General features: G+C 44.3%; 1 protein-coding gene across 1 annotated transcript in view; it reads right to left on the bottom strand.

Moving 5' to 3' along the window:
- Positions 1-17297, bottom strand: part of ADAMTS10 (ADAM metallopeptidase with thrombospondin type 1 motif 10) — a 194775-nt gene that overhangs the window by 36326 nt on the left and 141152 nt on the right. The window contains exons 17-19 of the mRNA XM_077273501.1: positions 16991-17124; positions 11144-11267; positions 8385-8465 (exon numbers count right to left, since the gene is read on the bottom strand). Coding sequence (XP_077129616.1) covers positions 8385-8465; positions 11144-11267; positions 16991-17124 — 339 coding nt within the window. The remainder of the gene's footprint in view (positions 1-8384; positions 8466-11143; positions 11268-16990; positions 17125-17297) is intronic.

Below are 17297 nucleotides of genomic sequence, written 5' to 3' on the forward strand. Positions count from 1 at the left end.
AAAAAAACACTGGAAATCTGCTGTAAATCCGCAGGTAAAACGCAGTGCCTTTTACCTGCAGATTTTTCAAAAATTGTGCGGAAAAATCTCACACGAATCCGCAACGTGGGCACATAGCCTTAGGGTTAGGGTTGGAATTAGAGTTAGGGTTGGAATTAGGGCTAGGGTTGGAAATAGGGTTAAGATTAGGCTTGTGGTTAGGGTTACGGATAGGGTTAGGGGTGTGTTGGGGTTACAGTTGTGGTTAGGGTTGGGATTAGAGTTAGGGTTGGGATTAGGATTAGGGTTAGGGTTGGAATTAGGGTTACGGGTGTGTTGGGGTTAGGGTTGTGGTTAGGGGTGTGTTGGGGTTAGGGTTGTGATTAGGGTTATGGCTACAGTTGGGATTAGGATTAGGGGTGTGTTGGGGTTAGTGTTGAAGTTAGAATTGAGGGGTTTCCACTGTTTAGGCACATCAGGGGTCTCCAAACGCAACATGGCGCCACCATTGATTCCAGCCAATCTTGCGTTCAAAAAGTCAAATGGTGCTCCCTCCCTTCCAAGCCCCGATGTGCACTCAAACAGTGGTTTACCCCCACATTTGGGGTATCAGCGTACTCAGGACAAACTGGGCAACAACTGTTGGGGTCCAATTTCTCCTGCTACCCTTGCAAAAATAAAAAATTACTTGCTAAAACATAATTTTTGAGGAAAGAACAATTATTTTTTATTTTCACGGCTCTGCGTTATAAACTTCTGTGAAGCACTTGGGGGTTGAAAGTGCTCACCACACATCTAGATAAGTTCCTTGGGGGGGTCTAGTTTCCAAAATGGGGTCACTTGTGGGGGGTTTCTACTGTTTAGGCACATGTACTTCCCTACATGTGCCCAAACAGTGGTTTACCCCCACATATGGGGTATCAGCGTACTCAGGAGAAACTGGACAACAACTTTTGGGGTCCAATTTCTTCTGTTACCCTTGCAAAAATAAAAAATTCTGGGCTAAAAAAATATTTTTGAGGAAAGGAAACACATTTATTATTTTCACGGCTCTGCGTTATAAACTTCTGTGAAGCACTTGGGGGTTCAAAGTGCTCACTACACATCTAGATAAGTTCCCTTGGGGGTCTAGTTTCCAAAATGGAGTCACTTGTGGGGAGTTCCTACTGTTTAGGCACATCAGGGGCTCTGCAAACGCAACCTGACGCCCGCAGAGCATTCCATCAAAGTCTGCATTTCAAAACGTCACTACTTCCCTTCCGAACCCCGACGTGGGCCAAAACAGTGGTTTATCCCCACATATGGGGTATCAGCGTACTCAGGAGAAACTGGACAACAACTTTTGGGGTCCAATTTCTCCTGTTACCCTTGGGAAAATAAAAAATTGTGGCCTAAAATTCATTTTTGAGAAAAGAAAAATTATTTTTTATTTTCATGGCTCTGCGTTATAAACTTCTGTGAAGCACTTGGGGGTTCAAAGTGCTCACCACACATCTAGATTAGTTCCTTGGGAGGTCTAGTTTCCAAAATGTGGTCACTTGTGTGGGAGCTCCAATGTTTAGGCACACAGGGGCTCTCCAAACGCGACATGGTGTCCACTAATAATTGGAGCTAATTTTCCATTCAAAAAGCCAAATGGCGTGCCTTCCCTTCCGAGCCCTGCCGTGCGCCCAAACAGTGGTTTACCCCCACATATGGGGTATCATCGTACTCAGGACAAACGGGACAACAACATTTGGGGTCCAATTTCTCCTATTACCCTTGGGAAAATAAAAAATTCTGGGCTAAAAATCATGTTTGAGGAAAGAAAAATTATTTTTTATTTTCACGGCTCTGCGTTATAAACTTCTGTGAAGCACCTGGGGGTTATAAGTGCTCACTATGCATCTAGATAAGTTCCTTGGGGGGTCTAGTTTCCAAAATGGGGTCACTTGTAGGGGAGCTCCAATGTTTAGGCACACAGGGGCTCTCCAAACGCGACATGGTGTCCGCTAACGATTGGAGCTAATTTTCCATTCAAAAAGTCAAATGGCACGCCTCCCCTTCCGAGCCTTACCATGTGCCCAAACAGTGGTTTACCACCACATGTGAGGTATCGCTGTACTCAGGAGAAATTCTCCAACAAATTTTAGGATCCATTTTATCCTGTTGCCCATGTGAAAATTAAAAAATTGAGGCTAAAATAATTTTTTTGTGAAAAAAAGTACTGTTTCATAATTACGGATCAATTTGTGAAGCACCTGAGAGTTTAAAGTGCTCACTATGCTTCTAGATAAGTTCCTTGGGGGGTCTAGTTTCCAAAATGGGGTCACTTGTGGGGGAGCTCCAATGTTTAGGCACACGGGGGCTCTCCAAACGCGACATGGTGTCCGCTAAAGATTGGAGCCAATTTTTCATTGAAAAAGTCAAATGGCGCTCCTTCCCTTCCGAGCCCTGCCGTGCGCCCAAACAGTGGTTTACCCCCACATATGAGGTATCAGCGTACTCAGGACAAATTGGACAACAACGTTCGTGGTCCAGTTTCTCCTTTTACCCTTGGGAAAATAAAAAAATTTTCGCTAAAAGATCATTTTTGTGACTAAAAAGTTAAATGTTCATTTTTTACTTCCATGTTGCTTCTGCTGCTGTGAAACACCTGAACGGTTAATAAACTTCTTGAATGTGGTTTTGAGCACCTTGAGTGGTGCAGTTTTTAGAATGGTGTCACTTTTGGGTATTTTCAGCCATATAGAACCCTCAAACTGACTTCAAATGTGAGGTGGTCCCTAAAAAAAATGGTTTTGTAAATTTTGTTGTAAAAATGAGAAATCACTGGTCAAATTTTAACCCTTATAACTTCCTAGCAAAAAAAAAATTTGTTTCCAAAATTGTGCTGATGTAAAGTAGACATGTGGGAAATGTTATTTATTAACTATTTTGTGTCACATAACTCTCTGGTTTAACAGAATAAAAATTCAAAATGTGAAAATTGCGAAATTTTCTAAATTTTTGCCAAATTTCCGTTTTTTTCACAAATAAACTCAGAAATTATCGACCTAAATTTACCACTAACATGAAGCCCAATATGTCACGAAAAAACAATCTCAGAATCGCTAGGATCCGTTGAAGCATTCCTGAGTTATTACCTCATAAAGGGACACTGGTCAGAATTGCAAAAAACGGCAAGGTCATTAAGGCCAAAATAGGCTGGGTCATGAAGGGGTTAAAGGACGTCATGTCCCATTTGGAGAGCCCCTGATGTGCCTAAACTTTGGAAACCCCCCAAAAGTGACCCCATTTTGGAAACTAGACACCTCAAGGAATTAATTTAGGAGTGTGGTGAGCACCTTGAACCCCCAGGTGCTTCTCAAAAGTTTATAACATTGAGCTGTGAAAAGGGTAACAAGAGAAATTGCTTGATACAATTTCTAGTGCAATTTCTCCTCAGTACGGTGATACCCCATATGATGGAGAAAACTACTGTTTGGGCGCACGGCAGGGCTCAGAAGGGAAGGAACATCATTTGACTTTTTGAATGTAAAATTTCCTGGAATCATTAGCGGATGTCATGTGCCATTTGTAGAGCCCATGATGTGCCAAGACAGTGGAAACCCCACAAAAGTGAGCTCATTTTGGAAACTATACTCCTCAAGGAATGAACTTAGAGGTGTGGTGAGCACCTTGAACCCCATCTGTTACTACGAAGTCCATATAAGCATAGGGTACTAATCCTGGCCCAGTTTCATGTCTTGGGTAGGCATCTAGGAGTAGACAAAACTCAAGATCCGGTCCTTCAGAGGTTCTACTGGGAGCATCATCGAGCATGTGTCCCACATGCAGGACCGGAATGCAAGGGTGATGACTCCTTCAAGAACAAGAGGCCCAAGCAATCAGGCAGCAAGACTAAGACGGTTAACCTCTGGAGACCTGGTGTTGGTGTTGTTCCGCACAGTGAAAAATAAGTTTCTGGCCAAGTGGAAAATTGAGTGATGTCAACTACAAGGTCCACCAACCAGGGATAAGAAAGCCATACCTGGTGTACTACATTAACCTGCTCGAACCATGGTGAGACAGGGAACGGGTGGAAGCTACATGCCTGGGGGCATCCCTGAAGCCAGGGTCGAGGATGTCACAGTGGCAGAGACGCTGTCCCCAGCTCAGAAGCAACCGTGCCGAAAGCTGCTTCAGTGGAACCGGAAACTGCTGTCAGAGTTGCTAGATTGTACACAGATCACAGAGCATGAAATCCTGATGGAACCACATGTGAGGGCAAACCAAAAGCTGTATTGGATTTCTGATGCGAGATAATCTCCAAGAAGGTAAGGAGAACGTTGAGCCTCGGAGTCCTTGAGGAGTTAAAAAGCAGCTGTTCCAGTCCCATTGCCCTTGTGCCAAAACTGGACATTGAGTGGCATTTCTGTAACAACTACAGGAAGCTAAACGAGGTGTCCAAGTTCGATTCATATCCAATGTCCCAGGTAATTGAGCTCATTGAGACGCTAGGGTCAGCCAGATATATCATCATCCTGAACCTAACAAAAGGATACTGGCAAATTCTCCTGTCCCCAAGTGCCATAGTGAAGACAGCCTTCTCTATGCCTGACGAATGCTTTCAATACACCAGGATGCCGTTCGGTCTGCAAGGAGCCCCAGCTACCTTCCAGAGGGCCAAGAACCAGATCCTGGCCTCTCACAAAAAGTACGCCACCACTTATCTAGACTGCATCGTGATCTTCAGCCCAGATTGGGGATTGCACCTGCAGAAGGTCTAGGCGGTACTGGATGTACTGAGGAAGGCAGTGTTTACCATAAACCCAAAGAAGTGTGCCGTGGTTAAGGAAGAGGCAAAATACTTTGTCTATATGGTTGGGAGGGAAAAAATAAAGCCACAAGTAAAAATGGTGGAGGCAATCCAAAATTGGCTGCAACCAGTCTGCAAGAAGCAAGTTCAGTCCTTTCTGAGAATTGTAGAATACTATTATCAATTTATTTCAAATTTCACCATGATAGCTGCCCTTCTGATTGATCTTAAGGGCACAAAGACGTCAATGGCCAAGTGATCTTCTGAAGTGGAGATGGCATTCCAGGAGTTGAAGCTCTCCTTATTCAAACAGCCGGTCTTGGTTGAACCTGACTTCACAAAGGAGTTCGTGGTCCAGATGGACACCTTCGAGGTCAGGTTGGGAGCTGTGTTGACCCAGGCAGTAGATGAGGATGAACATCCAGTCCTATACCTGAGTAGGAAATTCTTCTTCTGACTATGCCATCGTAGAGAAAGAGTGCTTAGCCATCAAATTGAGGCACTACCTATTAGGCAAGAAGTTCAGGTTAGTCTCATGCGCCCTTGAGATGGCTGAGGGAAAGAAGGTCATTACGAGTTCATAGACACCAAACATGTCTAGGTTCTTTTTTATCTAAGTGGTGAAAAAAAATTCCCAAATTTGGTAAAAAAAAAAAATTTACGCCATTTTCCGATACCCGTAGCGTCTCCAATTTCCGTGATCTGGGGTTGGGTGAGGGCTTATTTTTTGCATGCCAAGCTGACGTTTTTAATTATACCACTGTTGTGCAGATAAGTTTTTTTTGATTGCCCGTTATTGCATTTTAATGCAATGTTGCGCGACTAGTGTTGAGCATTCCGATACCGCAAGTATCGGGTATCGGCCGATATTTGCTGTATCGGAATTCCGATACCGAGATCCGATACTTTTGTGGTATCGGGTATCGGTATCGAAACAACATTAATGTGTAAAATGAAGAATTAAAATAAAAAATATTGCTATACTCACCTCTCCGACGCAGCCTGGACCTCACCGAGGGAACCGGCAGCGTTGTTTGCTTAAAATGCGCGCTTTTCCTTCCTTCCGTGACGTCACGGCTTCTGATTGGTCGCGTGCCGCCCATGTGGCCGCGACGCGACCAATCACAGCAAGCCGTGACGTAATTTTCAGGTCCTTCTAGGCATTCAGTATTTTAAAATTACGTTCCGGCTTTGTGATTGGTCGCGTCGCGGTCACATGGGCGACGCGACCAATCACAAGCTGTGACGTCACGGGAGGCTGGACACGCGCGCATTTTAAAATGCGCGCGTCTCCTGCCTCCCGTGACGTCACGGCTTGTGATTGGTCGCGTCGCCCATGTGACCGCGACGCGACCAATCACAAAGCCGGAACGTAATTTTAAAATACTGAATGCCTAGAAGGACCTGAAAATTACGTCACGGCTTGCTGTGATTGGTCGCGTCGCGGCCACATGGGCGGCACGCGACCAATCAGAAGCCGTGACGTCACGGAAGGAAGGAAAAGCGCGCATTTTAAGCAAACAACGCTGCCGGTTCCCTCGGTGAGGTCCAGGCTGCGTCGGAGATGTGAGTATAGCAATATTTTTTATTTTAATTCTTTATTTTACACATTAATATGGTTCCCAGGGCCTGAAGGAGAGTTTCCTCTCCTTCAGACCCTGGGAACCATCAGGGATACCGTCCGATACTTGAGTCCCATTGACTTGTATTGGTATCGGGTATCGGTATCGGATTGGATCCGATACTTTGCCGGTATCGGCCGATACTTTCCGATACCAATACTTTCAAGTATCGGACGGTATCGCTCAACACTATGCGCGACCAAAAAATGTAATTTTGGCGTTTTGATTTTTTTTCTCGCTACGCCATTTAGCGATCAGGTTAATCCTTTTTTTTATTGATAGATCGGGTGATTCTGAAAGTGGCAATACCAAATATGTGTAGGTTTGATTTTTTTTATTGTTTTATTTTGATTGGGGCGAAGTGGGGGAGATTTGAACTTATATATATATATATATATATATATATATATATATATATATTTTTATATTTTTAAACACTTTTTTTTTCTGGCATGCTTCAATAGCCTCCATAGGAGACTAGAAGCATGCACTACACGATCGCCTCTGCTACACAGAGGTGAAGCACAGATCACCTCTATGTAGCAGAAATGCAGCATTGCTTTGAGCGCCGACCACAGGGTGGCACTCACAGCAATCTGCCATCAACAACCATAGAAGTCTCAAGGAGACCTCGGGTTGTTATGGCAATGCACTGCTGACCACCGATCATGTGACGGGGTCAGCGGTGTGAGCGCTTCTGGCCTTGCGGCCGGCGGCGCTTGTTAAATGCTGCTGTCAGAGTTTGACAGCGGCATTTAACTAGTTAATGTGCCCGGGCAGATCGCAATTCCGCTCTCGCCCATTGCGGCCACATGTCAGCTGTTGATAACAGCTGACATGTGGCGGCTTTGAGGTGGGCTCACCGCCGGAGCCCACCCCAAAGCGGGGGATACTGCCAGCTGATGTTCTATCCCGTCAGCTGGCAGAAAGGGGTTAAAATCTGCATAAACATTTAAACCTGCATAAAATAGAAATATACCAGAATATTTATTTATGGTTGTCCTGAAGAAGGAGTCAGTGGACTCTGAAACACATAATAAACCTACACAAACCACTAATTGTTTTTTATTCGGGAAAGCACAGAAACAGTTCCAATCCTGCTACTTAAATGTACTGTTTCACGGAAACTGCTGCAACTGTTTTTACAGGCACTGTAAGAGTTGTATCTCATTCAACCTCATAAGGTGAGCAATTCTACCTTTAATTATCAATATTGATGAGCGAGCGTGCTTGGATAAGGTGTTATCCGAATAGAGTATCTTTGGTGTTCTAGTGGCTGAGGCTGCATGTCTCGCAGCTATTCGACAGCCGCAACACAGGTAGGGTTTACCTGTTTGTTAGGCTGCCGTCACACTAGCAGTATTTGGTCAGTATTTTACATCAGTATTTCTAAGCCAAAACCAGGAGTGGAACAATCAGAAGAAAAGTATAATAGAAACATATGCACCACTTCTGCATTTATCACCCACTCCTGGTTTTGGCTAACACATACTGATGTAAAATACTGACCAAATACTGCTAGTGTGACGGCAGCCTTAGGCAATCCCTGCATGTGCTGTGGCTGTCGAATAGCAGAGAACTGTCATCTCCTATCTTAGTAATGGGAAAGTCTGCCTTCACTGAAGACAGATTTTACAGATTTTACCTATGATTCAAGAGTAAAACATCAGTCCAGGAGCAGTAAGAAGATTTCTCTGACAAAATATATAACAAAGTTGCCTATTTTTTTAAATAATTTTGATTTATGAAATGAAATTTAAAATAACAATAACTTTTTAATTGGGTTATTTCCAGAGCAAATAACTGAGATGGACCAGTGGTTCTCTTAATGAGAAACTTTTAAATCAACCCATTTTTCACATTAAAACACTGACACCTAATACCACCTTGTGAATTGTTATTCTAGCATTGACTTAATTAAGTTCTTCTATAAAAATGAAATATTACTATGATTTTTTTAACCTTTTAACCTTTGCCATGATCTTAACATTTCTTCTACTCACCCAGGTAGTTTTTTGATACATTGAGCTGACGAATGTTAATATGGACAGAACCTTTGGGTATCCAGACTATCTCCTCATATCCTTGAGAAATGGGGGAGGGAGAGAGGGGGAACAAGCTGTAACAGAGATGTTGAACAAAACACTCAATCTTGTAAGCACATCACTCACATCCATACAGCAGAAGTTTTCTCACTCTCACATGCCACAAATACAGTAATTAATCTGTGCACGTACTTAGCATGCATTAAAATATTTAACAGGACTATTGATAATCTCAATACTGGTACACTGCCCACCCAATACCCAATATGACCACTTAGCATAAACCAAGATGGTAGTGCCAAAGTACTTTACAACTACTTGTTTTTAATAATAATAATTTTATTTATATAGCGCCAACATATTCCGCAGCGCTTTACAACTTATAGAGGGGACTTATACAGACAATAGACATTACAGCATAACAGAAATCACAGTTCAAAACAGATACCAGTAGGAATGAGGGCCCTGCTCGCAAGCTTACAATCTATGAGTTTTTAATGAAACTTTCTCCCTGTCTATGGAGGCCATTGACGTGAGCAACCTTCTCCTCCAGTCTCTGTTCAATTTGTACTATATGAGATACCTATCCATGGTCCCACCCCTCTTAGGCTACGTTCACATTTGCGTTGTGCGCCGCAGCGTCGGCGCCGCAACGCACAACGCAAGCAAAAACGCAGCAAAACGCATGCACAACGCTGCGTTTTGCGCCGCATGCGTCCTTTTTTTCATTGATTTTGGACGCAGCAAAAATGCAACTTGCTGCGTCCTCTGCGCCCGGACGCGGGCGCCGCAGGGACGCATGCGGCGCAAAACGCAAGTGCGACGCATGTCCATGCGCCCCCATGTTAAATATAGGGGCGCATGACGCATGCGGCGACGCTGCGGCGCCCGACGCTGCGGCGCCGACCGCAAATGTGAACGTAGCCTTATCGATTGCAATGTTGGCAGTATCCTTACATTGCACACAAGGGGTTACCCTGTACAACTGTCACAGTTTTAAAGGGAATAAAACACTATTTCAAGAGAGTCTGTCACCCCCAAAACTCCAACCGAACTGCTAATATGGACATTTAGGGGACTTTTGTACTATTACTGCTTTTGCTGCCCAAAAATTGAGGTTTTTTCAATATGTAATTCACGGCTCGTTGATGCACCCTTGATGAGGTCAAGGACTCTATGCACTATTCTGGCCCCTCAATTGGCATGGGGCTCACTATCCCTTAGCTTAATTGACAATACTCTCTAAGGCTAGGTTCACATTGCGTTAGTGGGTGATCGCTAACAGACAGCGTTGCACGGCGAAAATGTCGCAATTAACGCCGTGCAACGGGTCCGTTAGCGCACCCATTGACAGCAATGTTGTTTCAGCCTGAAGCGCATAGCTAGCGCGTGCCTTTTTCGGCTCGCGCTAGCGATGTGCCGTTCTTTTGTGGCGCGCCTCGGACGCTGCTTGCAGCGTCCACGGTGCGCCCGAGGTCCGTTCCCCGCTCTCGCAGATCGGGGATCTGCGAGAGCGGGGACGTTAGCGCGACCCCTAAACGCGGCCCCTACAAATACACTGCGTTAGCGCAATCCACTAGCGCTAGCGCTAAACGGATTGCCCTAACGCAATGTGAACCTAGCCTTAGGCCTGGTCAGATGTCCGATTTTTTTGAGTATGAGAATATCGGACTAATTATTTTTACTAGACTCTGTTCAGAGTTTGACAAGAGTGTGGTGTTAGTGTCATCCGATTTTCTTGTACATGGAGAAAATTTAAAAAAATGCCTTCACCTTCTCCTTCCTGGCAATTCGTGAAAATTGGACTGCACTCGGATGTCATGTTAGTGCAGTCCAATTTTCTCATGGACCCATTGACTTGCATTGCTTATTTTCTGACATGTCCCCCATAGTTTTTTTTGCTGGCCACTCGGACTGAGGAAAAAATCAGACAAGTGAACGACCCAATAGACTATCACAGGTACGAATTCTATCTGTGAAAAACACGAATAGTACTTGTACGTGAAAATCTGACAACTGAATGATGCGTTAGTGCGTGCCTGCCCTCCTTCCTTCCTCCAGACTGTGCATCAGTGTTACAGTTAGGAGCGACTAAAGAGACTGACAGTGTGTGCACGCTGCTGGTGTTAGGGAGTGTCACTGTGTCCTTGCGTTTCATTCAAAGCAGTGCTTGCTCTGGGCAGTGTTAGCTAAGGGACAATGTACCCCATGCTAAATGAGGCGACCGAATGGTGAACAGAGCTATTGCCCATACAAAAGCAGTGAAATCTATAGGCATAATTTTAATGGGAACTGAGTCCCAAATATGACTGTTCCAGAAGTTTACTTGGAGTTTTGGGGGTGACATTTACTGTAGAACAACTTACTGGAAATTTGTAAGTTAAGGTCTAACCCCCAAAAGGAGTTATGGGAGGTGTTTAATGCTGCTTTAATATATGATCACCCAGAGGTTTGTATGTGAATTGCTCCCTGTCAAGGGTTTTGCTTGCGTGTTGCAATAATGTATTTAATTTGTATATTTAAGAATTTGTATAATTGAAAACTTAAGCCCTGTAACAAAATTAATGGAAAAGTACTTTGTCATCTGTATTCATAAGTCATCCCAGTGTCAAAACTGTACAAAGTAAACATTCTTGTCACAGTCTCTATTGGAATTAATTTTGAAGAGTACACATTTCCATACAGCTGTATATGGTCCTTTCAGTTTAATTTCTTACCTGTCTCATGTAGCGACTGGTTGAAGAATCCCTCAATAGTCTCACATGTATTTCCATCACCGCCACACACTCGACATTTGTCTTCTCTGGCATCAGATCCCAAAATCCGATCACAGCCAACGTGCTAATAGCAAATAAATCAATTTGAATTATACATGAACACTCAGTATATATATAATATGCATAATATTTGGATATATAATCCGCATCTAATTTTCTGCAGTTATCATATAAATAGAAGTTTATCAAGCGTCAATGGACTGGTGCTCACTATGGTCAGATTGTTTCCTGTGTAAATTGGGCCTTTGGAAACCTTGACTAAAGGTACCTTCACACTGAACAACTTTCCAACGAGAACGACAACGATCCGTGACGTTGCAGCGTCCTGGATAGCGATATCGTTGTGTTTGACACGCAGCAGCGATCTGGATCCCGCTGTGATATCGTTGGTCGGAGCTAGAAGGCCAGCACCTTATTTCGTCGTTAGGTCGGTGTGTATCGTCGTGTTTGACAGCAAAAGCAACGATGTCAGCAATGTTTTACAATGGTAACCAGGGTAAATATCGGGTTACTAAGCGCAGGGCCGCGCTTAGTAACCCGATATTTACCCTGGTTACCATTGTAAAAGTAAAAAAAAAAACAGTACATACTCACCTTCTGATGTCTGTCACGTGCCCCGGCGTCCGCGCTGCTGCTCAGAGCTTCCTGCACTGAATGTGTCAGTGCCGGCCGTAAAGCAGAGCACAGCGGTGACGTCACCGCTGTGCTCTGCCGGCCCTGACACATTCAGTGAAGGAAGCTCTGAGCAGCAGCGCGGACGCCGGGGGACGTGACAGACATCAGAAGGTGAGTATGTAGTGGTTTTTTTTTTTACTTTTACAATGGTAACCAGGGTAAATATCGGGTTACTAAGCGTGGCCCTGCACTTAGTAACCCGATGTTTACCCTGGTTACCCGGGTGCTGCAGGGGGACTTCGGCATAGTTGAAGACAGTTTCAACGATGCCGAAGTCGTTCCCCTGATCGTTGGTCGCTGGAGAGAGCTGTCTGTGTGACAGCTCCCCAGCGACCTAAACAGCGACGCTGCAGCGATCGGCTCGTTGTCTATATCGCTGCAGCGTCGCTGAGTGTGACGGTACCTTAACCCTATGGTCATATTTTCTATATAAATCACAGTAATCAAAACCCTGGAAGAGTTGTCTTTCCCCAATGATGGGTTATTTACAAATTGCCATAACAGACCCTAACTAAAGATTCAATAATAATTATTACAATGGAACTTTTATTTTTCAACTTAATATTGTATGCTGTTTAAAACCACAGTGTCTGTGTAGGCCACTATATAGACTTCTTATTAGTTTGTAGCTATTGATTTAATTAAAACTTTTCAGTCCCTTTATGTTAGGCGGCGGGATTCTCTCGCTGTACAGGATATATCCCAAGCCTTATGTGCCTCTGCAGTCTCCCATTGACGTTCAGCTGCTGCTGAGCATAGACATCGGTCCAAGCGTCTTGCTCAGGCTCGAGGTATTTGTTTGGTTACTCCTGGATCTACAACCAAGCCTATGGTAACCAGCGATAGACAGCGGTGACCTGACACTCTGGAGTCTAAGTCCAGAAATCACTTTACTGAGCATGTCTGTGACGTGGCACCTTCTCATTGGTGCTCGGACGTTGCCTGCTCTGGTGATGTGGCAGCTCTGGATTGGCCCATGGGCGATGTCAGCGTGAGTGTTTGGGGTGGAGCTTTGGGTATAAAAGCCTCCAAGCGATGTCCGTGGGCTCGCAAGTATCATTTATGTTCAGCTATGTGAGAGGAGACTCTACCACTCTGCCTGCAAGTGTATGTCTGTCTAGCTTTGGTACTGTACACTTAGGCAGACAGCTAGCGTCAGTGGGGGTAATTAGCCACTTGGCTTCGCATATGGTTCCTACATGTGTGTCAGGACTCTGAACATTTTTTACCTTTTGTGCATTACTGCCCTTTTCCAACATGGCGTCTTTGGTCTCATGTGCACTTGTCTTCCTGCTATAAAACTCCACCCCAGCCTTCAGTCTGTGCTAGATTATTCTGCTTTGCATCCAGCAACTTACTCCCTGGCCTTGCACCTGCACCTGCTCCTGTGAACCTGTGTTGGAGATCCTGCCAATCTGCTCTGAGTTCCTGCTGCATACACCAGTGTTCAGTAATCCTCCTTCATCTGCTGCTCGTGTTACTTCCATCTGCATTTGCTGGACATGTAAGCTGTTTCTGCTCTGCAAAACCTGAGACTATTAACCAGGCCTCCCTGGTTGAGCTAAGATATGATTTGAACTGCCTAATAGCATATCTATCTGTGTCTGGACTAAGTCAAGGATCTATTCGTGTCAAGTTTCCTCAAGAATAACCGTGCTTCATAGACTTTCTGTTTGTTTGCATCTACCTCTGAAGTTTCCTATTGACTGCTAAGCTGCGTTTATTATTTGCACCAAGTGTTGTGGACTTGAGTTTCTCTCTGCACCTGCTTGAATCACCGTGTGATAATATAAACTTTACCACTTATAAAACTGTGTCCTGTTGTCTTGTTCCACGCAAAGAGTCTCCTGAATTATCCCCTATAATTATTACAATGTGTGTGGTAAGGACAGTAGAGTTCCAGAGCAAGCACAAACCTAGTCAGGGTATTAAGCTCAGAACATCTCTTATGCGAGTGACACAGCTCTGTTTCAGAGCATCTCTTTTGTTTCTGTGTGCGAGTGACACATCTCTGTTGCAGAGCATCAGTTCCATTTCTGTGTGCGAGTGACAGCTCAGTTCCAGAGCATCTCTTTTGTTTCTGTGTGAGTGACACATCTCTTTTGCAGAGCATCTTTCGTTTCTGTGTGCGAGTGAAACAACTAAGGTGCAGAGCATCTGTTCCGTTTCTGTGTGCGAGTGACAACTCAGTTGCAAAGCATCTTTTTCATTTGTGTGCAAGTGACACAGCTCAGCTGCAGAGCATCTCTTTTGTTTCTGTGTGCGAGTGAGACAGCTCAGTTTCAGAACCTTTGTTTTGCTAGTGTGTATGGGTGATTGTTCGCCGTGTGTTCTGTCATTATTTACTAGCAGCAATTTTCCATCTCTGCACGGTGGACCCCAGGTTGCAATTGTGCCTTATTATTTATTTTATTTAGCGCAATCCGCCAACCCTAACAGTAGACTAGCGCCAGGGTCTGGCTAGTAATGGGGGATGAGCAGCGTCTTCAGCGGTACATCCAGCAGCTGGAGGACAGGTTGTCCAAACTTGGGCCGGCGACTTCTGCTGTGGCTCCTGGTCTGTCTCTTTCACATTTCCCACTTCTCAATAAATTCTCTGGGGACAGCAAGGCTGTCAGGGGATTCGTGGACTAGTGTTCAATCCAGCTGGAGATACTGGCCTCACGTTTCGCTTCTGATCGAGCTAAGGTGAGATTTGTGGTGTCTCTGTTGATGGACAGAGCATTGGAGTGGGCTACGCCGCTGTGGCAGAGTAAAGACCAGGTTGTCTGGAGCACCTCTCATTTTTTGGGTGCCCTGAAAGAGGTCTTTTTGGGACCACAAGTAACCCATGATACCGCACTCCAACTTCTGGCATTAACTCAGGGTTCGTCCTTGGTTAGTCAATTTGCCATTCAGTTTCCTACCCTGGCTTCAGAGTTGGAGTGGCCTGATAAGGTCCTAAAACTTATCTTTTGGAGGGGTTTAGCAGATCATGTCAGGGATGCTTTGGCCACTAGGGAGATTACCACTGCTCTGGAGGAATTAATATCTGTGTCCACTCGCATAGATCTTCAGCATGCTGAACGGGGATTGGAGCAAGCTCAGAGTAGATCTGGGATTCGGTTGGCTCTGAACTTCGCCAATCCTGTGAATTCCCCAACTCGGGATGATGACCCTGTGGAGCCTATGGATATCTCTTGAGTGGAGTCAATCGCCCACTCTGAACATCCACAACCGATTTGTTTTGCCTGCAGGAAAACTGGTCATTTTGCCAATAAATGTCCCAAGCATCAGAAGGAATCACAGCATCTAGTGGCTTTAGGGAGACGCTCACTAGTACCAGTAAGTGTGACTTCAAAATTGGCCTTTGGGGTCTCTTTAACGTTTGGGTCGATTACTCTCTATACTGAGGCTTGCGTGGACTCCGTGGCTGAGGGCAATTTCATGTCTGCTTCCTTCGCCCAACGGCACGCAATCAAGATCCCAGAGTTTGGAGGAAGAGTGGAGAGACAGACAATCAAAACTGCTTGAGGTCTAGTGTGAAGTTTCCACAATCAGTGATGATTTGGGGAGCTATGTCATCTGCTGGTACACTAGTATACTGTGTTTTATCAAGACTAATTCAGCGCAGCCGTCTACTAGGAAATTTTAGTGCACTTCATGATTCCCTCTGCCAATAAGCTTTTTGGAGATGGACGTTTAATTCTCCAGCAGGACTTGGTACCTGTCCACACTGCCAAAAGTTACCAATACCTGGTTTAAAAACAACAGTATCACTGTGCTTGATTGGCCAGCAAACTGGTCTGTCCTTAACCCCATAGAGAATCTATGGGGTATTGTCAAAAGGAAGATGAGAGACACCAGACCCAACAATGCAGACGAACTGAAGGCTGCTATCAAAGCAACCTGGGCTTCCATAACACCTCAGCAGTGCCACAGGCTGATCGCCTCCATGCCACGCCGCATTGATGCAGTAACTGATGCAAAAGGAGCCCCGACCAAGTATTGAGTGCATTTACTGAACCTACATTTCGGATGTTAAAATCATTTTTTGAAGCTGGTGTTATAAAGTATTCTAATTTACTGAGATAATGACTTTTGAGCGTAAGCCATAATCATAAACATTAACAGACATAAACACTTGAAACAGATCACTCTCTTTGTAATATATGAGTTTCACTTTTTGTATTGAAGAACTGAAATAAATTAATTTTTTGATGGTATTCTAATTTTGTGAGAAGCACCTGTACATAGCAAAAACATGGTGTCAGATTCCCTTAATAAATTCCTGTGAACCAACCAATAAGCTTACATTATTTCGTCTGCATAATCATAGGTACATTTAGGGATACTCCAGTTTTTACAGTAAGGTTTTATATTTTATGCTTACAAGGTCTACAATTTACTATTATACATAGGTTTGAAGGTCTTGCTTGTTAGCACTCAATATGAAATTCCATTTTTTACTTCCATATCATGAGAATCAGTACTGGCCATGTGATGGTCACAGAGTTTGTTACATAAGAGAGCTTTGACTACTGTACTGGAACAAAATGTTCATTTCTGTGATCATCAAATGACCCAGACAAAATAAAACATTGAAGATTCATATCGAATGACAGTAAGTGGATTATCTTCAAAACCATTAAGAATTCTGAGATGGAGTATTTTAGAGACCTTTTCATAATAGAAAGAAATTGCTTTATTTATTGAAGCCAGAATACCCTTTAGGCCTGTGTCACACTTCCATGTGCAAAGCGAGAAACTCGCATCAATTCCTGGCACTGCCACTGGCATTCAGGACTGGAGCGTTCGGTAGCATGTATTTCTATGCAACTGAACGCTTCGGTCCGAAACCGCTGGCGGCAGTGCCGGGAATTGATGTGAAAGACTCACGTGAGTTTCTCGCAGTGCACACGCAAGTGTGACAGCGGTCTTATGGTGTTTCCTGATAGCTCTTCTGAGGGGCGTAGCCACTTCTTGACACCTTTCCTATGAGAACAAAAGGATCGGGCATATTGAAGTCCAACATGCCCAATGTTTTTTTTATCTCAACATCGGCCACTGGGTGAGAGTCTGAACACTCACACTTTTGATAACTGAAAACATTACCAATAAAAAAGTACATACCTTGCATTCCCCGTTAACACACACATCATAGAATTCGGTTCTACATGGAGTTCCATCTACTACCGCTGCTGCTCTTTCAGTGTAGAAATTGAACCCTTCAGCTAAGCAGTTCAATGAACAAGCCTTCACACCGCCTTTAATCACAAAAGGAACAACAGTATTATAGAAGATGCATCCCTGTCATGGCTACAGGACTAACGATGAAAAGATGTATACAGCATGTCATCGCTCTAGCCAATCACTGTGCTCTGCAGCATGACTATTAAGCCCAGAGATTGGCTACAACGCTAATATGCTGTAGACGTGA

Source organism: Ranitomeya variabilis, chromosome 1, assembly GCF_051348905.1.
Source record: "Ranitomeya variabilis isolate aRanVar5 chromosome 1, aRanVar5.hap1, whole genome shotgun sequence".
Classification (NCBI taxonomy): Eukaryota; Metazoa; Chordata; class Amphibia; order Anura; family Dendrobatidae; genus Ranitomeya; species Ranitomeya variabilis.